The sequence below is a fragment of the Engystomops pustulosus genome, unplaced genomic scaffold (genome assembly GCF_040894005.1).
Source record: "Engystomops pustulosus unplaced genomic scaffold, aEngPut4.maternal MAT_SCAFFOLD_886, whole genome shotgun sequence".
In the NCBI taxonomy this organism is placed as follows: Eukaryota; Metazoa; Chordata; class Amphibia; order Anura; family Leptodactylidae; genus Engystomops; species Engystomops pustulosus.
The window spans coordinates 1-26,475 of record NW_027285765.1 but is presented as its reverse complement, the minus strand read 5'-3'; the positions used below and the strand labels follow the sequence as shown (position 1 = coordinate 26,475).

The window sequence follows — 26,475 nt, the reverse complement described above, 5'->3', positions numbered from 1 at the left end:
GGCAGTAATGGGAAAATATGTTAATTAACTGGGATGCCAGTGTATATGTTAAAATTCAAAAAATGTTGAGAATGTGGTATATTTTTATTATTAAATCATGAATAATTATAATACCATAAAATGACTAGTAAATGTAAAAGTTCATTATGGTAATGCATTGGACAAAGTGAATAGGGCTGAGCTGCAATACCAAAAACAGCCACTGTACTATATATGGCAGTCTTCATGTCCAAAAATGAGATGCCAGACAAGCCCTTTAAGGGGAGTCTACCATCTACAAAATGCTCTGCAGATATATGGTAACAAATCAATATAATATATGTGGGTTTTGGGGTGAAGTTTGCCATGTCCCCTTCTCAAATGATTGAATTTACTTTAGAATAAGGGGCCCCACTAATAATATTGCCACTTAGTCTGTTTGAACATCTATACTTAGTAACTTGTTACTTTGTCTGTGGTGAGAGATTTTAAAGTTTGTCTGTTCTCACGTATGCACTCACCACTTTCTGGTCTGTTTCCCCTTTTGTTTGTGTTTATGTAATTTTAAGTGCCTTGTGGACCTGCTCTGGTTGTTGCCCTTTATTCCTGTCCTCCCTATTGCTCTCCTTCCTATGTTCAGTCTCGGCTGTGTGTTTGTGTGCATGCAGGGATTGCTAGTTCTCCAAGTTACTTGCATCAATCTTTTCACTAGTTTAGTACTGCAGACCCTAGTATTCTTTAGTCCTTTCCCCTATTTTCTGGATAGGTCTTCGTTTTCAGAGAGAGAGAGAAGTTGTCAGGTCCAGAGCTGGTCCAGGGAAGCCGACCATCACATGCAGGCAGGGACTAACTTAGTCATTGAGTAAGGGATAGTTTTACCTGTTTCCCTTGCGTCTCTCTCTACACTGTTTACTGAATCTGTGTAAACTGTGACATTACTATCAAATTAAGATTTTGTTAATTAGTTATACAGAATTTCCTAATTTCCTCAGACTGGCCGGCCGACTGTGGGGTTGCATTTTTCCAACAAAACACTGCTGAAAGGATCGTGTCTGGGTATGAAGTACGCCCGTTCTCCTGGCCATGGCAGGTTTCCTTACAGGTAAAATTTTAGTTTCCTCTATGGAAACTGCATCTCTTGAACAACTGATTATGTTTATACTGTAAGTCGAGATAAAATACTTAATTGGGATATACTGGTAATTATTTAAGAATATAAAATACATAAGATTATTTTTTCAATACAGGATGAGCGGTAACTGATAGGTAGGTTGGGGGAGACTGAAAGGACGCCATTGATCATAGGTCCCTTTTGTTTGAATTCATCTCTAAAGGACTTCCTAAGAGAAGCTGCATTCCTCAATATATGCAATCTGTGACAATTCCATGTAGTTACAGGACTTGAGACCCTAGTTTTTGTGATCATGAGGTTGATGTAGTAGATTGTGAGTAGTCAGACCCTCACTGATATAGCAATTCCTTCATTTTGAGTTTGAAAAGTCATTTTATCTTTAAAAGATGTATAGATGCAACCTATTACTATGTTCATTAATGTCTTAATAAATTGCACTTTTCTTTTCTTAGGTTCGGGCTAGGGGAAATAAGAAATATGTTCACGTCTGCGGTGGGACGCTCATTCACAAAAATTGGGTCCTCACTGCGGCCCACTGTTTTCAGAAGTGAGTGCTATGATTGTAAGCCAATAGATAAAATCTTTTTGCTGTTCACATTATTGCTGATAAAAAGCAATAATTTAAATTGCTCATTATAATTTATGTGTCAGTTTTTGGGTGTATGTGACAGCTACATAAAAAAGTACAATTTCTGCAAGAAATTTTATTTGTGAGAACATACCCTAAATAGTCAGTAAAATGAAACACCTTATTGATACAATATCTATTTTTTGATATTTCTTTGATATGTTTGTTAAATAGGGGGAAGGCTGATTCAACACAATGTAAAGCGCATTTACAGGCATGAACTGTTCTGCTACCCATCTGAATGAGTTGGACTATGATATTGCATTAGTCAAGCCTGTGGGAGACATATTGACCACACACTTTAACAGTATGCCTGCCTTCCTAAAAAAGAAATTACTCTACGCCCAGGTCATTTTTGCTGGGTCACTGGATGGGGAGATACCAGAGGTAACATGCTTGTACATTGCAAGAAAGCTAACACTGACTTCATAGTTCTGAAATGTTATGAATGTTATGATCCATGGCATTCTTCTCCATATAGCAACAGATTACACAGCATTAAAAAAAAACTATGGCAACCAAATCTTCCTGATCCAGTTTTATGACTCTTCAATACTCTGAAGTCTTGTGATATTAAGGCCCAGTTTCAGTTGTACATTATTTGTTTTTTTGTTGTATTTTTTAAGGTGGAAAAGAGAACCTTACACTGTCGGAAGTTCTGAACCAAGCAAAGCTGCCAATCATTGATACCAAAACATGTAGACAGAAAAAATTCTGGGGTGACAGGGTTCGAGAGTCAATGATCTGTGCTGGTTTCCGAGATATTGGTGGACCCCCTGCTGCCTGTCAGGTAACTACCCAATGTTACTACCAGAATAACTTTTTTCTTCTATTTAAATCATGTCATGAAAAAGAAAAAGTTAACTGGAGATCATATGTGACCTAAAATGTTACCTATGAGGCAACAACTTAACTAAAACACTTATAATAATAAAGTCAAAGCTCTTAGACCATGGAAAATATTTTAAAAATGTATTTCCATCGTAAGGAAAACAGAAGAAAATAAAAGAATTTAGTGTTGCCAGAAACTAAATTCTTAAATTTGCAGAACTGTTCCTTAATTGGCAAAGTATCACACCCAATCGTAATAATGCTTAGCTATGGAACTTACGATGATATTCTTAATGAAAGAATGTGGAGGCTTTGTGCTTTGGTAAAAGTAAATTGCCACAAAGCCGTTTCAGTGGCATCGTGAGTAAATTTAGTCTCTGTCTCTGACACTCTAATTCCAGCGACTGCCTCTCTCTCTGTTTCTTTGTCTATGGGAGGATTTATCAGAATTGTATGAAGCACAACATATCTCCCTTCTCCCTATCTCTGTACAGAGATAAATCTCCCCCTATCTCTGTATCCCTATCCATCTTACCTCATACATAGGCTAAGACTCTCATTACCTATAGTAACCAATCACATCAGAGCTCATATTAATGACCTATGGCAAAACAGCAACCAATAACGGCTCAGCTTCCAACTGCCACAGCAGCAGCAGACAATGGCTTCTGTAAATGGTGGGAAATAAGTGGATTTTGGAAAATGTGGGGTGAAAATGTTGGCTCAAAACGTCTATGACGTACCCTGAGTCACAGAGAGCGGCTGTGCAAAATTTGGTATTTGTAAATACGTTGGTGCAGATTCCTTTAGCAGACATACAACATACACACATACACTTTTCTTAAAGGTTTAATGTAACTTGCATAACATATATGTGACTTGCTGACTTTGTTGCCTACAGGGTGACTCAGGAGGGCCTCTTGTTTGCCAAAATGGTAGAGAAAAATGGGAAGTTCATGGTATTGTCAGCTTTGGTCCCATCGGATGTACAGTGGAAAACAAACCAAGTGTCTTCACTAGAACTTCAACATATATTCCTTGGATTGAGGCTACAAGGATCCGTGATTTCTTCCTACACTAACAGTAGGAGAAGCTCAAAGTTGGACATCTGTTCAAATCTTGGATTGTAAAAGGGATTTTTAGTTTACTCTTCATAGCAGGGATTTTGCCTCATTACATTTAACACCTTGTGTGTAGATTATTTCCAGCAAATGTTAGAGTTGTGCGTGGTAAAGATGTTACATGCAGACAGAAGTAAAGATAAGCAGTTCAGTGTCCAGACCTCTAGTATAGTTAAAATTTTATAGCTGTCTGGATCTAAAGGCTACTTTACTCCTACTAAGAATTCATGTTATCACTCATATGATTGTACACGCTGTACTACATGGGGTCCATGTCAACACCTACATCAAGTTAAAGAAAATCTACTAAAAAAATTAAGCAGGGTAAACCAGGGACACTTACTCATAGATCCAAGTACTGTGACTGTAATAATCTTCTTATATTTGTTATGCATAGCCTCCTTTTTTCTAAAATTCTGCTTAGGAATAAGATATGTAACAAATATATATTATAACAAATATAAGAAGATAACCACAGTCACTGTGCCTGGACCTATGAGTAAGTGCTGGATTTTGATGGTAGTTTTCCTTTAAAGGGAACCTGTCACCAAGAACCTCATTTTCATTAAAGATAGGTTGCAGAAGCCCAACAGACCTGCATTCCAAATATGACTTTGTGCCTTCTCTCAGCATTTTCATTACAATATAATTGTGTGTTTCAACTTACCTGGCTTCCTGACAAAATCCTGTAGGGTTTGCTTTGGTTTGACTACATTAAAAAAAACCATGTGGCTTATCTATGCTGCTCAATGACTCCTCAGCTCTCAGACCCCACCTTTCTGCTTGAATACAATTCCTCCCTTCCCCACTGATGTCACTTAACCATGCTGTGAGCTGTCCCTGTGTGAGTGAAGGAGAAGGAGGGAGGAGTTGTGCAGGAGCAAAAGGGTGGGGGCTGAGAACTAAGGAGTGAGCAGCATTTTTTTAAGCATCCAATGCATTGCAAATCTTGGGACTCACCACATGATTCTGTCAGGAAGCCAGGTAAGTTAAAACACACTATTATATTGTAATGAAAATGCTGAAAAATTGACAAAGGCATACTTGCACAGCAGGTATAAAGGGCTTTTGCAACCAGTCTTTAGTGAAAATAAGGACCCTTGTGACAGGTTCCCTTTAAATAAAAACTTCTAAAACTTCTAAAGCAGCAAAAACATACTGAAGACTTTAAAATGTTGTTAATGTTGTTTCTTATTCACATGTTTTATCATTGGGTTTTTATAAGCACCAACACATCATATAACACTCTTAAGTGTTGTACAATACATGTCATTATCAGCAGTGTATTCATATGTCAAGTGCACAGATGATACCACATCTGAGGGACTGTAAAATATTTTATAACATTTAACCTAGTCTTACTGGAAAAGAAAATGTGACAGTTTCTCTAGAAAAATTCAATTTTATAAAATATTTTTAGCTAAAACATAATAATTGATCTTACTGTTACCTCAGTTTCTTAGCAATTGTTGTAAACAATTAATACATTCAAACACCCTTTCCATGTGAAGGTCACTTCTTAATCAATAGAGTCTTAGGCCAATTATAATTTAAGAAAACAAATCATAAATTTATGTATTATATATACAGGCAGTCCCCTACCTACAGACGGACCCTGTTTGCCCACTGTGACCTCTGGTGAAGATCTCTGAATACTTTACTTTACTCCTAGGTTGCAGGGATCAGCTGTAAGGTGTCTGTAATGAAGCTTTATTGCTAATCGTTTGTCCCATTTCAGTAAATATGTTAAAAATCCAATTGTCAATGGGACAAAAAAATAATTTTTGTCAAGAGCTACAATTATATAATATATATAATTATACAAAATATACAGTTCCCCCTTACATACAAATTCAACACTGCCTGTATTATATATCATATCTATCCATCATGTTGAAAGATATATAAAACCAAAAATTAAACCTAAGAGAATAGGTTAGTGTCCCCATGAACTAGCCCAGATGACAACTGTAAAAAAGAGGCATATGATTCAGCACTTTTCTTAAGTAATCACTTTTCTTGAGTCCTGCCTCTTTTCGTATGTGGGCATTATATTCAGTGAATAATTGGATCATGTTTTTAAGCAAAATAACAAGAACATCTTTAACTGTGATCATATTAAAATACACAACTTAAGGAAATTTATTGCTTCATTACAGAAAAATGTCTACTGTGCATATTTTTTTCAATATGGCCTCCATGACGAAGAATGTAAAATTGGTTACCTATGAAGGTATATCTGAGGGTCACATACATTAAAAAACGTATCATATACGGGATAAATGTATTTCCTAACACAATACTGTCAGCTGTGTGTTTAAAACTTGTCTCATTCCAGTTTTTTGTGTTTCTAGACTTTTCAATGTTGTTGAAATGCACTTGGATATAATTTGCAGTCTAGAGACCAAACACATATATTACATGAATATCTATAGACATCTATTCTTACATGTATCTATGTGTGATTTCTTCTCATTTATGCTTTATGAAGATTGCTGTTTATTTAGTATGTCTTTCCATAGTATTACAGTATATTTTAAAAAAAATCTACAGAATAATATTTAATATAGCTGAGCAGTGATAATGTTAATTCGATAGTGGTAATTCAGCCTCAGGCTTAATAAAACAATAGAAGCAAAACTATCAATTCTTGAGTCTTTCTTTTGATTAAAGGGTTTTTCTGGGCTGAGACCATTTTTGAAACTAATAACCTGTCTTCAGATTCAGAATTAAGGCTATATTCACAATGCCGTATGGGGAACGTATATACGGCCAACTTATATAAGGCCTATATACGTCCCCCATATACGGCAATGGGCACAAGGCGCTCTACGGGAGCGGTACAGTGCAGCACAGGTGTGGCAGCGTACCACTCCGTACCCGGTAATAAAGAAAGTATAAAGACCTTTCCAAAAACATCTTTATCAAAACTGAACAATATTATAAGAAACCATATATCCATATTAGCGGAAACTTGTTGATTGGCTGTTGGGCTTGCTTCTAAATTTATGTTAATGACTAGCGTACTCGAAACTGCTCGTTGCTCGGACGAATACTTCGCCCGCTCGAGAAAATGGCATCTCCCGCCGTTTTGATTTTTGGCGGCCAGAAACAGAGCCAATCACAAGCCAGGAGACTCTGCACTCCACCCAGCATGGTGTGGTGCACTTACACAACAATAGCAGTGGTTGGCTGGCCTGATCAGGTGAACCTGGAATAGGTTAGTCCCTGCCCACGCTGCTCGCATCATTATCTGTCTGGATGCCGTTAGGGAGAGAGCTGCTGCTGCTGCTGCAGGGATAGCGTTAGGGTGTTCTATTAGATTAGTGTTAGGCAGGAGTGATTCTACAAGAACCCAACAGGCCTTCTTAGCGCTACAATAGTGTTATATATTTTATTTTTTGTTGATTTGCTTGTAGTGCAGCTAGTACCATATTGTGACGAATTTGCAGGGAGCGAACGTTCTGTTTAGCTCTTAGTGACACACATATCCATCTCAAACACCTAAGTGGGACAAGTTATTAGGGGTTTGATTGAATTAGGCACAGTCTGCTTTTTCTTTTTTTTCAAAACTAAAAGTCATCAGGCACAGCACAAAATCCTGTTGTGTGCTGTCAGTGTAGGTTAGAAACTAGCCATAGCAATAGGATAGTATTGTTTTGTTAAAAAAACAAAAACACAAAAAAAACACAAAAAAATTTTCACAGTTTACACTTTAATTTTGAAAATGTTGAACCCGAGGGCTAGGGGTAGAGGACGAGGGCGTGGGCGTCCAACTACTGCAGGGGTCAGAGGCCGTGGTCCTGGGCAGGGTGAGACACCACCTGCTGATGAGGGAGCAGGGGAACGCCGCAGAGCTACACTCCCTAGGTTCATGTCTCAAGTTACTGGGACTCATGGTAGAGCACTGTTGAGGCCAGAACAGTGCGAACAGGTGATGTCGTGGATTGCGGACAATGCTTCTAGCCATTTGTCCACCAGTCAGTCTTCCACGCAGTCCACCCATGTCACCGAAATCAGCACTCCTCCAGCTCCTCCACCTCAGCCTCCTTCCCCCCAGTCTGCCCCCTCCCAGGAAAATTTGGCATTTGAACCGGCATACTCTGAGGAACTGTTTTCTGGACCCTTCCCAGAGTCACAAACCACTTGTCCGGTTGCTGCTGAGCTATTTTCCAATGCCTAGGTTTTCCACCGGTCGCAGTCTGTGGGTGATGATGACATTGTTGACGTAGTGGAAGAATTGTGTAAAGAGGTGTCGGACAATGAGGATACACGGTTGTCAGACAGTGGTGAAGTTGTTCTCAGGGCAGGAAGTCCGAGGGGGGAGCAGACTGAGGGATCTGAGGATGATGAGGTGACAGACCCAAGCTGGGTTGATAGGCCGGGTGAACACAGTGCTTCTGAGACGGAGGCGAGTCCTCGACAAGAACAGGTTGGAAGAGGCAGTGGTGGGGCCAGACGGAGAGGCAGAGCCAGAGCTGGTGCATCAGCGCCAAATGTTTCACGTAGTAAAGCTCCCGTAGCGAGGGCTAGATTTTCGGAGGTCTGGAGGTTCTTTAAAGAAACACCGGATGACCGACGGACTGTGGTGTGCAACCTGTGCCACACCAGGATCAGTAGGAGTTCCACCACTACCAGCTTAACCACCACCAGTATGCGCAGGCATATGAATGCTAAACACCCCACTCAATGGAACCAAGGCCGTTCACCTCCAGCCGGGAACACCACTGCTCCTTCCCCTGTGTCATCTGCTGCCTCTGCTAGTCAGCCCCCTGCCCAGGACCCCGGCCCAAACACCTCCCCTGCGAAAACCACACCTTCGTCTCCACGATCCTCCACAGCATCCACCAATGTCTCCATGCGCAGCGTTCAGCTCTCCATACCCCAGACGCTGGAGCGCAAGAGGAAGTACAGTGCAACCCACCCACACGCCCAAGCCCTCAACGTCCACATCTCCAAACTACTTAGCCTGGAGATGCTGCCCTATAGGCTGGTAGAGACCGAGGCCTTTTGCAACCTCATGGCGGCGGCCGCCCCTCGTTATGCGGTCCCCAGCCGCCACTACTATTCCCGATGTGCCGCCAGCCCTTCACCAGTACGTGTCAGACAACATCATCCTTGCCCTGAACAACGCCGTTTCTGACAGGGTCCACCTGACCAAGGACACGTGGACGAGTGCTGCCGGGCAGGGCCACTATATATCGCTGATGGCACAATGGGTTAACTTGGTGGAGGCTGGGACCGAGTCTGACCCTGGGGCAGGTCATATACTGCCGACGCCGAGGATTGCGGGGCCTACCTCGGTCCAGGTCTCTCAGGCCTACTATGCCTCCTCCTCCTCCCACCCCTCCTCCTCCGAATTACCATCCGTGGGCATGGCGCCATCAGTCGGTAGCTCTAGGGACAACAGCAGTGCCGTCGCTAAGCGACAGCAGGCCATGCTCAAACTGCTGAGCCTAGGCGATAAAAGGCACATTACATGGCATCACGGCGCAGACTGATCTGTGGCTGGCACCGCTGAACCTGAAGCCAGGCATGGTTTTGTGTGACAACGGCCGTAACCTGGTGGCGGCTCCGCAACTCGGCAGACTGACACATGTGCCATGCCTGGACACCAATCTGTCTGATTTGCTCACGAAGGTGCGCCGCATCTGTGCGCATTTCAGAAAGTCCAGCACAGATGCTGCCACTATCAGGGCAGCGCAGCGCCGCCTCCAACTGCCCGCTCACCGACTGTTGTGCGACGTGCCCACGAGGTGGAATTCAACATTAACCATGTTATCCAGAGTTTACCAGCAGCGCAGAGCGATTGTAGACTGCCAGATGTCAACTTCCACCAGAACTGGTAGTCAGGTCAGTCAGCTTCCTCAAGTCTACAATTAGGAGTGGACGTGGATGTCTGATATCTGTCAGGTGCTGAGTAACTTTGAGGAGTCAACACAGATGGTCAGTGGCGATGCCGCCATCATCAGCCTCACCATCCCGCTGCTTGGCCTGTTGAAAAACTCTCTGATCAGCATGAAGTCAGAAGCTTTGCGCTCGTCACAAGAGACGGGGGAAGAAGATTCCCTTGTTGATAGCCAAAGCACCCTCAGGTCTGTTTGTCAGCGCATATCGGAGGAGGTGGAGGAGGATGAGGAGGAAGAGGAAGAGGAGGAGAATGTTGGCGAGACAGAAGAGGGGAGCATTGCTCAGTCCTTCACTGTTCAGCGTGTATGGGCAGAAGAAGAGGAGTTGGAGGAGGAGGAAATGAACAGTCAGACCAGTGAGGGGAGTGAATTCTTGCGAGTTGGGAGTCTGGCGCATATGGCAGATTTCATGCTAGGCTGCCTATCCCGTGACCCTCGCGTTCAAAGAATTTATTCCAGCACCGATTACTGGGTATTCACTCTCCTGGACCCACGGTACAAGCAAAATCTTTCCACTCTCATCCTTGGAGAGGAAAGGAGTGTGAGAATGCATGAATACCAGTAGGCCCTGGTGCACAAGCTGAAATAGTATTTCCCTTCTGACAGCGCTAGCGGCAGAGGGCGTACTTCTGCGGGACAAGTAGCGAGGGAGAGTAGGAGAGCAGGCAGCTTGTCCAGCACTGGCAGGGGTACGCTTTACAAGGCCTTTGACAGTTTTATGTCACCCCAGCAAGACACTGTCACCTGTCCCCAGTCTCCGCAGAGTAGGGCTGATCTTTACAGAAAGATGGTGAGGGAGTATGTAGCTGACCATACCATCGTCCTAAATGATCACACAGCTCCCTACAACTACTGGGTTTCAAAGCTGGACATGTGGCACGAATTGGCGCTGTAAGTCTTGAGGTTCTTGTCTGCCTTGCCGCTAGCGTGTTGTCTGAGCGGGTTTTCAGTGCAGCTGGTGGCATCATCACCGATAAGCGTACACGCCTGTCGACTGACAGCGCTAACAGGCTGACGCTTATCAAGATGAATAAAGCCTGGATTTCTCAGGATTTCCATTCTCCACCAGGTGAAAGAAGCTCAACCTGAATAATGTATGCACTCCTCCTCCTCATTTTCCTCCTTCTCCTCCTCTTTTTACAGTAAAGCAGAGGAAACTGGCTATTTTTTACCAGGGCCAACTGGCTCTAGCTATAGTACTCTATGTATTTAATTTTTCTGGAGGGCCACCTACCCGGTCCTCTGTTTTAAACAATTTTTGGGAATGCCACATACAGGCACTCAATCTATTTAATTTTTCTGGAGGACCACCTACCTGCTCCTCTGGTTTGAAAACTTTTTTGGACTGCCACATACAGGCACTATCCAAATTTAATTGTCTCCATAGCAGCCTCCACACGTCGTCTTTATAGCTGCCTCCATACATCGTCCTCTTAGCAAACGAGCTGTGTCAGGCAGAATTTTGGGTTGTTTTCATGGCTTAACCAAAACTTATAAGAACAGTACTACACTTGATCTTTTACAAAAGGTTCTTAGAAGTGCTGTTTGTAGCCCCCCCCCCCCTCCTGCTTTGAAAATTATAATTTTTTCAAAGTAAACGCTTCTGGCCCCCAGGCCCATTTTGGGTGGGGAGGAGCCGAGAGACAGGGGCTTGGACAGGCGAAAGCTCGCCTGGCAGCGGACCGCCAGCTCCATCCCAAGATCCAACTAACATAGTTTTAACTGCAGAAACTTTAATCTACTACTACTTTACTGCCTCCATACATCATCCCCTTATCAAACGAGCTGTGTCAGGCAGAATTTTCGGGTTACTTCACCAAATACATAATGGAACTCGGCCCATCTGTCGCCGCCATGCTGGAGACCTGAAGTTGCAATCATAGCAGCGCAATAAGGATGCTCCATATCGTCGCTCTTAATCATGGAACCATTTCTGAAAAGAAAATTAAAAATATGCTATTCCATTATTCCTAGACGAAATATTCAAACGACCCCGCCTGCTTTGAAAATTATAAACGCTTCTGGCCCCCAGGCCCATTTTGGGTGGGGAGGAGCCGAGAGACATGGGCTTGGACAGGCAAAAACTCGCCTGGCAGCGGACCGCCAGCTCCATCCCAAGATTAGGCAGCCTCAGAGGCATCCATGCATACTGCCCCTGCTGTTTCCTGTTCATTCCGCCTCCACGATCCTCCACAGCGTCCACCAATGTCTTCATGCGCAACTTTCAACTCTCTATACCCCAGACGCTGGAACGCGAGAGGATATACAGCACATCATCCCCTTATCAAACAAGCTGTGTCAGGCAGAATTTTCAGGTGTTTCACCAGATACATAATGGAACTCGGCGCATCTGTCACCGCCATGCTGGAGACCTGAAGTTTCATTCATAGCAGCGCAATATGGATGCCCCATACTGTCACTCTTAATCATGGAAGTCGTCTCCAAGGCTGCCTCCACATGTCGTCTCCTTATCAAACGAGCTGTGTCAGGCTCATTTTTCGGGTGTTTCACCAGATACGTTATGGAACTTGGTCACTATGTCGCCACCATGCTGTGTTATCGACTAAATATACCGTCAACCTTTTGTTGACATAGGAAATCATTTCAGCGCTTCTTGCTCACCTCCTTTGGTTCCTCTCTGCCACCCATTGGTTTGAAGCCTGAGTCCATTTGGGGTATGTCACCATGCCACTCGCTAGCCTGCCGCTGCTGCCGCTGCCTCTGCATGCCGTCATCTATAGTGTCAGGGTCAATTATTGCATGTTTTAGATGCTATTTAGCCTCATTCGGTCACTCTGTCATCGCCATGCTGTTGCCCATAATTTTGGCATAATGGTGTGATTAAGCAGCCTCAGAGGCATCCATGCATGCTGCCCCTGCTGTTTCCTGTCCATTTCCGTGGTGTTTCCATCATTTTCTGAGGTTTTAAGGTGTTTGGCCAAGCTTCCCTGTGCAGACCCTTGGTCCCCTTGAAAAATGCTCGAGTCTCCCGTTGACTTCAATGGGGTTCGTTATTTGAGGCGAGCACTCGAGCATCGGGAAAAGTTTGTCTCGAATAACGAGCACCTGAGCATTTTAGTGCTCTCTATTAATGACCTTCTCTACTGTCCTCCAACATCACGCTTACTTATGTGTTGTGTGTCCGTTGTGCATCTGTGCCATGTTTCCATTATTTCTCTGCATAACATGCGTTAGGCTTCCATTCTTACCTTTGTTTTTCATCTGCAAAATAAACTGAAGGTTTAACATTGGTTAGAAAACACAACACATGGTTCCTCAGCCTCATCATTGAAAAAGGTGGAACTGTTAATAGTTTTTTTGCAGATCCATAGACTTTTATTGCCTTTTTATTTGCATTCATGAAAAAAAAATCCACATATTTTTTGGGTCAACGGAAACTGAAAACCGTGAAAACACCTACAAAACATTGGGACAAATTTGCATCAGATTTTTCTTTTTTTTGCTACAGCTCTTCTGCTCTTTGATTTATCTATTGGCTAAAATCCTCTAGATAAATTTAGATAAAAAGACATATGTCCTAGTTGCTCAGTAAGACATCCATAAAATTAATGGATGTTGAATACAACGCTGCCGTGAAAGATAGTCTCTCATGGTCAACCCCCAATAAGCAACCCACCCTGGATTCTCCAGTCTATCCCATTATTTATCATATTCTGATGTTCACTCCAGGAGTGTGTCTAGACCCGATAACTGTCCTGTGTAACTGGGGACCCATAATTATGAATTATGCCCCAGCTATGGACAGCTATGATATTCCCTTTGTATAAATTTGGAGGGAAAAACTACAGTTTGCTGCTTCTTTTCATCCCCCATTACCTGGACCCCTTCGGCCTAAAGTGTCAATTCTACCACTCAGGAAGACTATGCTCCTCTGATCAAACAGACTTCCGGGGTGTTATACACACAGCCAGGCTCCTCTTCCTGGCAGATTGTAAAACTGGTCAAATGGAGTCTAATGACTCAGAACAGGACAGAATGAAACACCACAAAAGAAAGGATTCCCCTGGTGTCTGAGTGGCCACGGAAGTTGGCTCCAGGTGAACAGGCCTCATCCACACCATTCAGGGTCAGGGAGGAGATGCAAGAAGAGGGGAAGGCCAAAATACTATAGAAGGATCCCCTTCCTGAGGCACTTCCGATGTATGCATTGTGAGAAAGTAAGAGGTGTTGTGTGGGAAAACCGCTATCTGTCTTAGAGGCAGATAAAGTGCAGGTGGTAAAAGCCCTGGATTTGTCTGCAGTAACCCAAGGGTTAATGCAGACATATAGTAAGCAGGAAAAGTCTGTTTGGTTCATGTTGGCCTAGCTAACATGGACACATTGGTAATGTCCGTACTGGGCCTGCTTATTATGGAGTAGGGGTAGGCTGATAGTGGGACTCCTACTCCAACCGGGCTTCAGTCCTGGGCTTTTGTATAACCCAGAGGTGCGGGTCACAGACCTCGTTAGAGCCTAATATAATCTGCAGGCCAGAAGCAGTAGGAGAGGCACTACCTGGAGAGCTAAAGGCTGGACCGTGTTCACACAGCAAAGGTAACTGAGTTCCTCCTGATATTTTGCTGGCAAGAGCGTGTGTCAGGCAGCCTGGTACATGTATAGTTAGGTGCTGTTATTGTATTAGGCAGTGCCCAGCCGGGCAAGGTTTATTTTTTACTTTGTTATGTGCCTAAGCCAAGGCTGAATTTGTGTTTTGACAAGGAAGTGTGAATAAACACTTGATTTTTGGACTTTAACTCTGCGTGTGTCCCTGCTTCCTGCACTGCTACAAGGCATCTACCAGAGCAATTCCCCAAACTTGGTGGAGGATGCGGTGCAAAGTGCAGTGAAGTACACACTAGTTGCATGTCATGGATGTCGACAGCGCTGAAGCTGCAAGCCACAGCCATGGAAGAGTTAATAAAGCAGCTTGTCTAGTCCAATGTGCAGCAGCAACAGGCTATGGCAGCTCCGCAGCAGGCCAACATGCAGCAGCAGGAAACAAACAGATTGTTGCACCAGCAGGTGACAGCCCTGGCAACTGCTCAGCAAAGGACTGGGAAGGACGCTAGCAAAGAGGTCCATAAAGCCATGACAAAGATTACAGCTATCTGACAAGGTTTGAGAGGGTGGCCACCCGTGAGAGGTTGCCACAGAAATACTGGGCAGAGGTGTTGGCCCCATTCCTCGTCGCTGATCCCCAGCAGGTATACTATGATCTGAGCAAGGAGGATGCCCGGGACTACGCCAAGGTAAAGCAGAGATCTTGGCCCTACTAGGAGTGGATCTGCATCTACGCGCTCAAAGAGTGCACAGCTGGAGTTACCGGGAGGCGCTACCACCAAGGGGACAGATGCACCAACTGATTCACTTGGTCTGTAAGTGGCTCCAGCCGGAGACATCAACCCCAGCCCGATTGTGGAGAGAGTTGTTTTGGACCGTTTCCTGGGGGCCTTACCGGGTGAGATCCAACAATGGGTGGGACCTCGGATGCCAAGGCACTGGTGGGGTTGGTGGATGTAGTGAAGGAGTCCCCGGCAGATGGTGAAGGAGAGACAAGTGATAGTAGCAGCAGCAAGGGATCACACGTGATGACAGGGTTTAATAACAAGACTGTGAGTTATATGTTAATCAACAGACTTTCAATGCAGAAAAATATTACAGGCTAAGGTAGAAGAACCTACCTCCAGATTCCTCAAGGTTGGGTTGGGTTTGAAGTCTGGGTTTCGATAACAACCCTTGTCCTATGGCTTGGGGCTGGAGAATACCGGAGGCTGCTTAGGCCGCAATTTGGTGCAGGTTCTGTGGAGGGGAGCACAAAGAAATGCTGGTCTGGTGGAGAGACAGCAGCAGCAAGCTGCTTGTCTCTCCAGGCTCACAGAAGCATACTGAACAAATCCTCTAGAACTGCAGCAAGAGGACATAATGGAGGTAATTCCAGGCTTCCAAAAGTTGACTGACCTCGCTGCAGAAAAGGATAACATAGTGTTACATTTAAAGAGTAAAAATGTTAACCATTCTTTCACAGGCAGATCACACTTTGGCTACAATACCTCAAATAGTCATAAGGTGGTAGCACATGACAAGAGATTAGTACATTGGCAATATATGAAACACCTAACGTCACTTAATGGAGGTGGCCAGACACCAGCTTGCCAGGAGGCCAAGTGGAGCCAAATAGTTTGTCCTACAGGCCATTACAATGACAATTTAATCCGTATGTACTATGTTACTGTGAATTGGTATCAACCTTCCCTAAAAGCCCTCTTTAAACATGTTGTATGTATGTTCGAACCTGTATAAAAAGGCCTAGGTTGATGACTCTAGTTCTTTGTAGCAACCTATGGCACTGGCAGTCAGTACTGACCACCGGCTAAGTGGTAGATGCTCTTCGTTGTTGCCTTCTCTGTCTTTTAAAAAACATCTGTCCCTCTTGTGTCTGAACAAGAACCAATGCAACTGGGAATCCTGAATGTCAAAACCAGAAGAGAACATCATCTTGTGAAGAATTTCTTGTGTCTTAACTGTGGTAGATCCAGACATTTCCTTCAGGACTGCCCCATCTCGCTTGTAGTAGTCGACTGGAACCTTGTTTGACTGGAACCTTGTTTTTCAACCTACCCACCACAAGGGTAACTTTGTGGAAACTTTCTACTCTTCGCTTTCAGCAGATTTCCCGACTCTCCAAACTCAGTCTAGGAACCTACAGCAGCAAAAACACAACTTGACGGCCTCTGAAAAGAAAGCACTGACACAACTGATCCAATATGATGGAATAATAATCAAGGCAGCAGACAAGGGTGGGGGGATTGTAGTACTTAACAAAACAAACTACATAAAAGACTCACTCAGGCTACACCAAATTAAGAAGCAACCCTACCATTCCCTACAAAGCAGCTTTATATGAGTTAGTGGAGAAGTGCTATAGATCAGGGATCAAGAATTCAACTATCTAAAAATAGAAGAACCCGCTACAGCAATATTTTATTATTTACCTAAAATCCACAAAAACCTCAATAACCCGCCTGGTCGCCCCATAATCTCGGGGATTAATCCATTGACCACAAATTTATCTCATTACGTTGACATCTTCCTACAAATTTATGTTCGCAAATAAAAATAATTTACATTGGACACCTCAGACCTCCTGAGACATGTTTTACAGATCCCTTGGGAGGGAAGAAACGTGTCACGGGTGACCCCACGATCCATGTCTCGGATCGCGGGTGTACCCGTGCTCCTCTGCCGCTCCCCCCACTCCCCCAGGTGCATACTCACCTCACCTGGCTTCGGACTCCACGACAATCTCGTCCTGGTCCCATGCCGGCTTTCTCCAAGGCCGCGCTCCTGCTGCATGCTGAGGCCACGCGCCCCCGAAACTAGGGCACGCACGCCCAACTCTTCAGGAATTTAAAGGGCCAGTGTCCTTATTGGCACTGGCATTCCGGCTCTGCTATATAGCCTGGCAACTCCCAGCATCCTCTGCCGGATCTTCCAGAGTTGCTCCGGCTTTTCCAGAAGCCACTCCGGTGACTCTGCAGCTTCCCACGGCTGCTCGGGTGACTCTGCAGCTTCCCACGGCTGCTCGGGTGACTCCGCAGCTTCCCACGGCTGCTCGGGTGACTCCGCAGCTTCCCACGGCTGCTCGGGTGACTCCGCAGCTTCCCACGGCTGCTCGGGTGACTCCGCAACTTCCCACGGCTGCTACGATGACTCCGCAGCTTCCCACGGCTGCTCCGTTGACTCCGCAGCTTCCCACGGCTGCTCCGGTGACTCCGCAGCTTCCCACGGCTGCTCCGGTGACTCCACAGTTTCCTACGGCTGCTCCAGTGACTCCGCAGTTTCCTACAGCTGCTCTGGCCTCCCCTGAGGCCGCTCCAGAGTCTCCACCGGCCTCCCCTGAGGCCGCTCCAGAGTCTCCACTGACCTCCCCTGAGGCCGCTCCACAGCCGCGGCTACCAAAGAGCAGTTCCAGCCTGCGGCTACCCAAGAGCCGCTCCAGCCTGCGGCTACCCAAGAGCCGCTCCAGCCTGCGGCTACCCAAGAACCGCTCCAGCCTCCAGCCAAAAGACGTTCAAGACGGACTCAAGATGCCCTTGGCTTAGTCCATACCAGTTCCTGCTCTCCTCCTCGGGCGTTTCATCACCGTGAAAAATTGGAGGAAGCGAAGGAAGAAGAAGAGGCTGAAGTAGAAGAGGGGCCCTTAGGGGGGTACTGTCACGGGTGACCCCGCGATCCATGTCTCGGATCGCGGGTGCTACTGTGCGCTGCCCGGCCCCGGAGTCATGGCACAGGTGCCCTCGCGATCCATGTTGCGGATCGCGGGGGCACCCGTGCTCCTCTGCCGCTGTCCCCACTCCCCCAGGTCCATACTCACCTCACCTGACTCCGGACTCCACGACGATCCTGTCCTGGTCCCACACCGGTTCCTCCGAGGCCGCGCTCCTGCTCCGCTCCGTGCACGCTTCTCAGTGTCCCATGGAGTGTGCGCGCTAGCCTCAGAAAATTTAAAGGGCCAGCACATCATTAATTGGGACTGGCCATTTTCCCATAAGGCTATTTAAACCTGCACATCCCATCACACCCTGCCGGATCTTTGTGCCTTGAGCCTTTGAGAAAGCTGTTTTGATGCCTTGCGCTGTTTCTGAGAATTTCCGTTGTGACCCTGGTTCCACGAATTTGACTCCTCCTGTGTATTGCTGTACAATTGATTTAGATTAGAGAAGGGGATGAGTGGAACATTGCATTCCATACCCCAGAAGACATTTTGAACATCTATTATGCCCTTTGGCTTGTGTAATGCACCTGCAATCTTCCAGCAATTTCTTAAAAACATTTTACGGGACATGTTGGGCTAGAATGTAGTAGTTAAATTGGACAATATTTTTATCTTTTTTCCCTGACTGAGCTAGTCATATTAAACATGTCAAGAGTGTACTGTTAAGACGACCTAAAAATCTATTGTTTGCTAAAATATCTATATGTATGTTTGGACTCCAAAAGATCACTTTTATCTACCCAGAATCTTTTTATAGCCTATAAATTTATAGCCTGTATAGCCTTCATGCTTGTGACCTATAAAAATATGAATTTGAGGAAGCGCTCGGCACGAGCGCGAAACACGTTATTCTTATTTTATTTTTTATATATAATAATTTTATATAAATAAAAAGTTTTTATTCGAGCGAGCCAGCACCGTTTTTACATTACGGATTGGAGGAAAAACATATCCCTATTGGATACTGAAAGACTCACGTTGGAAAACTGCACATCTACTACGGGGGAGAAAGCAATGGAACGCGGCAGAGGCACTAAGTCTTGTTATAGGCTCTACAAGGAGTTGTGCCCTTCATGCACAACTCCAATAGGTGAGTGTATCACTACACCATAACACCATATTATATTATATTAAGGGTATTACGCTATAGGAGCACTCTTTGACCCTCCTTGTCTCCCCACCTTCTCTCCATATAAAGACCGACAATGGCCTGGTCCGTGGCTATGTACCTATGTATCAAAAAGTTCCGTCTGGGAAATTTGATTCAACATATATTTGTCCGCACGCTGCTATCAAAATAATTTTTCAGATTGCAATTGCCTAATGCACTTCGTATTCACAATGTTTTTCACAAGTCCATTCTAAAAATGTACATTTCTCCTGTGTTACCGATGACTAATCTGCCAGTTCCCTTTGTGTGTAACAAAAAAAAAAACATAGATACCTTCCAGAAAAAGAGAAAAAAACAACAACCCCTAATCAGGGTGCTCACCTCATTACCACTTGGATATATGCTAAATGCCGCTAAAAGAGGTTCCAAGGTCCACGTGGCTGGACTTCACAAATGGAGAGGCATGCAGAACCTGCCACTATACAACAAAAAAAAAATGTGGTGCTTATGTCTATGACAGAAAAGGAATCAAACAAATTCAACTCCATTAAAAAAGTGGAAATTTATTAAAAATAAAACACAATAATATAATAATTAGAGATGGTTGAATTATTGAAAATACGATTCGACCCGGTTCGCCAAATTTTACGAGAAAATTTGATTAGAATCTAAATGAATCATGGCATGTGACCATGCCAACGGTATGTCAGTCACATGCCGGGTGCGGGTGCATGGAGAGGGCTCACGGGCATATTGCAGCAAAGGCTTACCGGTAACACCCGCAGTCAGTGCTAGCACAGAACACGAGTGTTAACCCGCAGAACGCCGCCAGAAAAACTTCCGGTGGCTTCAAAAAGACGGCGGCGCGTGGGCACCGCCATCTTTCCGAGGATCGCCGCTCCCCTTGACGTCATCGGGAGTGGAGATCCATCGCCATGACAGCCTCAGGTCTTCTGAAGACCCGAGGCTGTCTCAGTTTAACCCCTTCATTACAATGTGCGAGGGAAATCCCCATATATTGCCATACTGTAGTTTGGCAGTATATGATAGGATCGATCAGACAACCCAGGGTTAAAGTTCCCTAGGGAGCCTGAAAAATAGTAAAAATAAAAAGTAAAAAAAAAAATTATAATAAAAAACCCTTAAAATTCGAATCATCCCCCTTTCCCTAGAACTGATATAAAAATAAACAGTAAAAATCATAAACACAGTATATGATAGGATCAATCATACAAGCTAGGGTTAAAGTACCATAAGGAGTCTGAAAAATAGTAAAAGTAAAAATTGCGTCGCAATCGTGACGGCTTTCATGCGACACCATCGGGGGACAGGCCGACGGACGATCCGCCGGATTCGGACATCGAGCGGGATTTAACATTTAAAATTGTGTCGCAGGCCAAGCATTTACATGCGCCGGAAGGAAGAAGGTGAACTCCAGCGGACCTGATCGGGGAAACGACAGATGCGGGATATCTGGCGCGCGCTGGTAGTGAATCCCGGCAGACTTCATCCTCGTCCGACATTCCGGATCGGAGATCATGCAGGTAATAGGTTAGTAAATGTGCCCCGTTGTCTGCAAAAAGTCACAAATTTTTCGGAAAAAAAAACCTCCACACTCCTACTGGTAAAAGCAAAAGATGAGTAGGTATTGCTTTCGTGCAACTTTTTAAAAAACAGACTCACAGTCATGGGGTTCGAGTTTATAATTCGGCGGCCATCTTGTCACAGGAGTTCATGTGCACGTCAGATTTATCATAGTGACTTAGGCCTCTTGCACACTAGCGTTGCGTTTCACGTGCGTGTGCAATGCGTGAAAAACTGACGTTTTTGCTGCGTTTTTGTTTCATTTTTGTTCGCGTTTTTTTGCGTTTTCGGTGCGTTTTTCACGCGCGTTTTTTTAAGTCCATGGGACTTTTTCAAAGGGACCAAGGTTCGGGAATAAAATGTTTTATTTAATTGAAAAATAATGTCTTCTGATCAGTTGCAAACATCTGCGATCTATTCTTCACTGTTCCGCGCGCATATATTATCTCCCGACAAGTTAGCAGATGTGAAGAACAGTGAAGAATAGAATAAAACCAGTGAACACAGTGAAAACAGTGACCACAGGATCATTTAAGATAAAAACACAGTGCAGAACACAGTGCAGAATAGATTACAGATGTTCGGCACATCTGCTTACTTGTCGGGAGATACGCGCGGAGCGCTGCGAACAAAATAGCATGTGAAGAACAATATATATGTGTGAAGAAGACATTGCAGATGTATGGAAACATCTGCAATGTGTTCTTTACACACATATATATTGTTCTTCACATGCTATTTTGTTCGCAGCGCTCCGCGCGTATCTCCCGACAAGTAAGCAGATGTGCCGAACATCTGTAATCTATTCTGCACTGTGTTCTGCACTGTGTTTTTATCTTAAATGATCCTGTGGTCACTGTTTTCACTGTGTTCACTGGTTTTATTCTATTCTTCACTGTTCTTCATTGTGTTTTTTAAATTAAATGATCGTTCGCGAGCAGGGGAAATACTGTTATACTGGTCACCTAGCAACCGTTACGTTTAAAACGCATTGCACTCGCATTGCACTTGCAATGATTGCGAGTGCAATGCGTTCTTGATGCATCTCCATAGACTTGAATGGGGCGTGAAAATTGCGCGTGACTCGCAAAAATAGAGCATGCTGCGATTTTGACGCGCGTGCAAACGAACGCAAGCACGCGCGTTGAAAACCACGCAAATGGAGAAAGACCCATTGAATACAATGGGACAGAGTGCAATGCGAGTTCTGAGCGTCAAATGCACGCGCAGAACTCGCGCGTGAAAAACGCCAGTGGAGAAGGGGCCTTAGACTTTGACGCCAAAAGTGTCAATGTCTGCAGCTGCTTTGAGACTTTCTGGCGAATAGTCGCACAAAAGTCACAGGCGCGTCTTGCGCCTAGAGTTACAAATTTTGGAAATGTTGGTTGAATGTCATAAATCTACAACATAGGGTTCACTTAATAAATTTGAAGTCACTTGATGTTGGACTTGACGGACTGATGTCATTTTCTAACCTAATGTAATATGTTACTTGTTTAGGCTGCATTCACACGATCATTGTGGGGATGTATATACGGCCGCAAAGTCCCCATAGACGCCTATGGCGGCCCGGTGGTGGTACAGTGCCACACATGTGGTACTGTACCGTACACAGGGAAAAAGTAGAGCATGTTCTAACTTTCCCTGTGTCTATGGCCGAGCAGCGTATTTGCTATGGAAAGAGTGGGTGGGCAGTGCTCATCCCTCCTCTCCAGCGCACTATCGTTTGCTCGCTACAGCCGGACAAGCACACGTTCGTCTGAATGGAGCCTTACTAGGTGAAAAGTGGGTTACCAGCAGCACTTTACCCGTGTCCCGCTATCCTGCCTCCCATGGGTGTATAAAAAACTGCGGCAGTCGCTGTCCGCTCACCCTACCATCTATGACACCCTTTTAGCTTTTAAACATTTTAGATCAAGGGCTACGTGTTAGGGTGCGTTCACATGTTACGCTTTGGTTGCGTTTTCATTGCGTTTTAAAATGCATTACACCAGCTAAGGAGAGGTGATTTGCCTAATTACATTACTGTTAACGTTTCCGTTTACAAAACGCATTGTCAACGCGATGTTAACGCATGTGTTAATGCATGCCTTAATATTGCATTAACGCATGCAATAACATTGCGTTAACAAATGTAAACAGTAATGTAAGCAAATCACCTCTCCTCAGCTGTTGTAATGCGTTTCAAACGCAATGAAAACGCAGGACAAAATGCAACGTGTGAACGCGCCCTAAGGGAGAACAGGAGACCAGGAATCCAGCTAGGCTGTGAGTTCTGGAAGGACAAACACAGGCACAGGTGGAAGGTGCAGATCCAATTTATGCAGCCTGAGATCCGCCCCCAGAATCCCATAGGAGCAGGAACCCAGGCTGATTCAGAAGACAGTAGGGTGCCGTGCGCCCATTGCTGCCTATGGGGGACGTATATCGGCCGTATATACGTCCCCCATACGTTAGTGTGAATGTAGCCTAAGGGTGATGCCACACATGGCGTTTTGAAACCGTTTTTGGTCCGTTTTTAAGCAATCGGTAAAAAAATGCATGCATTAAAAAACGCATCAGTTTTTTTAAAAAGCATGCATTTTTTTGAAAATGCATCAGTTTTTGACAGGTTTTCCAGATTTGCGCAATAAAAACTGGACAAAAACGGATGCGTTTTAAAAAAACCACATGCTTTTTAAAAAAAACGGATGCGTTTTTTAACTCGTGCGTTTTTTAATGGAATGCTTAAAAATGGACCCAAAACTGTTTCAAAACGCCATGTGTGGCATCACCCTAAGGGCGCGGTCCCACGTTGCGTTTGCAAACGCAGACGCAGACCAAACCGCGCCCACCGGGCGGTCCGCGGTCCAATCGCATCGGCGTTTCTCTATGTTTCTATTGAAAACGCCGATGCGATTGGACCGCGGACCGCCCGGTGGGCGCGGTTTGGTCTGCGTCTGCGTTTGCAAACGCAACGTGGGACCGCGCCTTAAGGGTGGTGTCACACATTCACGTTTTTAACCGTTTTTTCAGCGTGCGTTTTCAGTCCTTTAAAAAGCGCATGCATTTTTGAAAATGCATCTGTTTTTGACCGCATTTGTCTGTTTTTAACAATTATCTTATTTAAAAACGGACAAAAACGTATGCATTTTTTAACAGACTGAAAACGCATGTTTAAAAACGGAACAAAAAACGGGTTAAAAACGCATTAACGCAAAACACCGGCGGCTCATTCCCGATCGCAGGCTTTTCCATAGAAACGCTGATGCGATCGGGCCGAGGCCCGCCCCGGTGGGCGCGGCTTGTGGCACCGGCCTTAGGGGGAGATCTATCAGGACACATATGCCAGCTTTCTGAGTGGGCGTGGAAGGGCTAAAGGGGGTATTGCCTGCAGCACAATAGGACGTTGCGTAGTGTTCCTGCTATGAACATTCAGGGCGCTTTCATGCATGCACGGGGGGCGGGGCTTGGGGCAATTGCATATGAGTTTACAGAGAAACGCATGCAATCGGGTTATCAATCGGATGCGTTTCCTGGGAAATGTATATGCGATCGCCCCGAGCCCCGCCCCCTGTGCGCTAGCATTGCGTTATGAACGCGCCCTCAGGCCTAAGGGCTAATCCTCACGTCCCCGCACTGTTTTGTAAACTTTTATTACCCTAATATGTTAATTTACTTATGCGGCTACTGGGGCGTGGAGTAGCCGCATCTGAGATTACACGAGGCGGCTACTCCACGCCCCGGTAGCCACTTTTCCCCTCCTACTCACCATGTTCGGCCCGCAGCTGCTCGTAGCTGCGCGCCCTCGTCCACCGATCCTGCCGTCTGCACATGCGCAGAACAGCAGGCCCGCGTCTGTGCAGCCCCGGCTTCGGAGCAGTGACCGCGCAGGCGCGGGCCTGCTGTTCTGCGCATGCGCAGACGGCAGGATTGGCGGACGAGGGCGCGCAGCTACGAGCAGCTGCGCGCCGAACATGGTGATTAGGAGGGGAAAAGTGGCTACCGGGGCGTGGAGTAGCCGTCTCGTGTAATCTCAGATGCGGCTACTCCACGCCCCAGTAGCCGCATAAGTAAATTAACATATTAGGGTAATAAAAGTTTACAAAACAGTGCGGGGACGTGAGGATTAGCCCTTAAAAGGTCCCATATCATCACGTCCCATTGATTCACCTACCACCCGATCTACCTTTATAGGTAGATTTGTGGTGGTAGGTGCCCTTTAAGGACTGTAGCTATATGTTATACGATGTTCTGGCTGTAGGGGTCGCACTACTTGAGTGTGTACTATAAAGATGTAGTAACTTGTTGGTGGACACACACTAGGAATGTGACATGTGTAATGGCTGCACATTGAGACCAACCTCTGTGTGTGAAGCCCAAGCAGAGCAGAGCCCCCCGTGGCTTAGTATATATGAAGAGCCTAATGGGCCGGATCACTGGAGAGAGCCCACTGCTATCACCATAGTGAGCCGCCTGCAGACAATGAGAGCCCCGACCTTATCTGCACGGGGGCCCACAAGGGGGGCGCCGGAGGGACGCAGGCACACGCCAGGACGTAAGACTAGCTGCAGCGCCCAATCACCCTGCTCCACCCAGGGGGAATTTGAATGTGTCCTTGGCTCTGCCCCTGGCACCGCCCTCCTCTCTGCCGCCCACCTCCTGGTTTTACTATCAGCTTTCAGAGCTTCCATTTACACACCGGTGGGGGGGGGAGGGAAAACAAGAAAATAATAGAAAAGGCAACAAAAGACTAAAACAATCACAACAGCAACAATAACAAAGAAGAGGCGTGCGGGTGGCAGCCTGGCATCGGGTGGAGGGCACACACGGGGGAGAAAGGTAAGCCCGCTGCCGGCCACAGCTCTATCAATGAATGGCTGCTATTACTGTACACAGCTAATGGGGAAATAGCAGACATTTAAAGGGGACGTGCCCCCTGGAGATGCCAGCCATCAGACATGATGGGGGTGATGATACCTGCAGTCAGCTCTGAAGGGGTGGAGAGCAGCACATATGTCTACATACATGTTACCTGTAGTGCTACATGTTAACCCTTTAGCAGTGGATATGTATGGATGGCGCAGGCTAGCCCTGTATTATCGGAAGCTGCCGCTCACTGTATTGTTACACACTTCCTGGGCCTAGCAGCAGGAATTTTTTGTGCAGTTTCTCTTATTTTTGACTTCCTCCCATTTTTCCCTCTTTCTATGTAAGACATGTATATGTCTGGTATGTATCTTCCCGCCGCCGGTTACAATGACCCCTGAAGCGTAAGAATAGCAGCCAGCGAGCGCTCGCGTATACCAGGCTGCTTTTCATTTTCCTCCCTGCGCCTGCTTCATTTCTACATTCCTTGCAGTATTTCAGTAATATGGTCCTCCTTGCTGACTTCCCCTGAGGCCTCCTCCTCCTCTTCCCCCATCAGCCTCGGGGAATTTCTAGCTTCCAGCGTTCATTTTCGGTTATTATTTTTCTATGTATTAGTATTTTACACTTGTATTTCTTTAATATTTTGTGTAGTGTTAATAAGATGAGGTGGTGTTAATGAAACCTGGTGGGGGTGACGGTGGGCAGTTGTGTCATTATACATGGATATGTAATAATATTAAAAATTTTTTATGGATAATCCGGATTTGGAGGCCTTGTTTCCTGTGATTTTACTACCAGGCCTCTTAAAGACACAGTCGCTGTCAGAAGAATTAGTATTTTCTTCTATTTACCGAGGCTTCTGGGCTGGCTGCATCTTTTCTTGAGTAAAATGACGTTAAGTGTCATTCAGATGGTAAGGGGGGGGGGGGGGGCTTTGTTTATATTTCTGACACAAATTAATTCTTGTATGTCCTAGAGGTGGCCTAAAACATCTGACGTGCCCCATGATCTGTAACGCCTTGTCAGGATCAGGCACTTATGTCATTTCATAAAT

The 26,475-nt window shown here is 45.3% G+C and overlaps 1 protein-coding gene across 1 annotated transcript; it reads left to right on the top strand.

Moving 5' to 3' along the window:
• Positions 1 to 971: 971 nt before the first annotated feature.
• On the top strand, positions 972 to 6,321 carry LOC140112574 (chymotrypsin-like elastase family member 2A; the record flags this gene model as incomplete). The annotated part of the gene is made up of 6 exons (XM_072132555.1): positions 972 to 1,081; positions 1,564 to 1,658; positions 1,914 to 1,953; positions 2,048 to 2,126; positions 2,366 to 2,529; positions 3,472 to 6,321. Coding segments are annotated over 6 exons (668 nt in total), but the record flags the coding sequence as incomplete, so codon positions are not given.
• Positions 6,322 to 26,475: the final 20,154 nt, after the last annotated feature.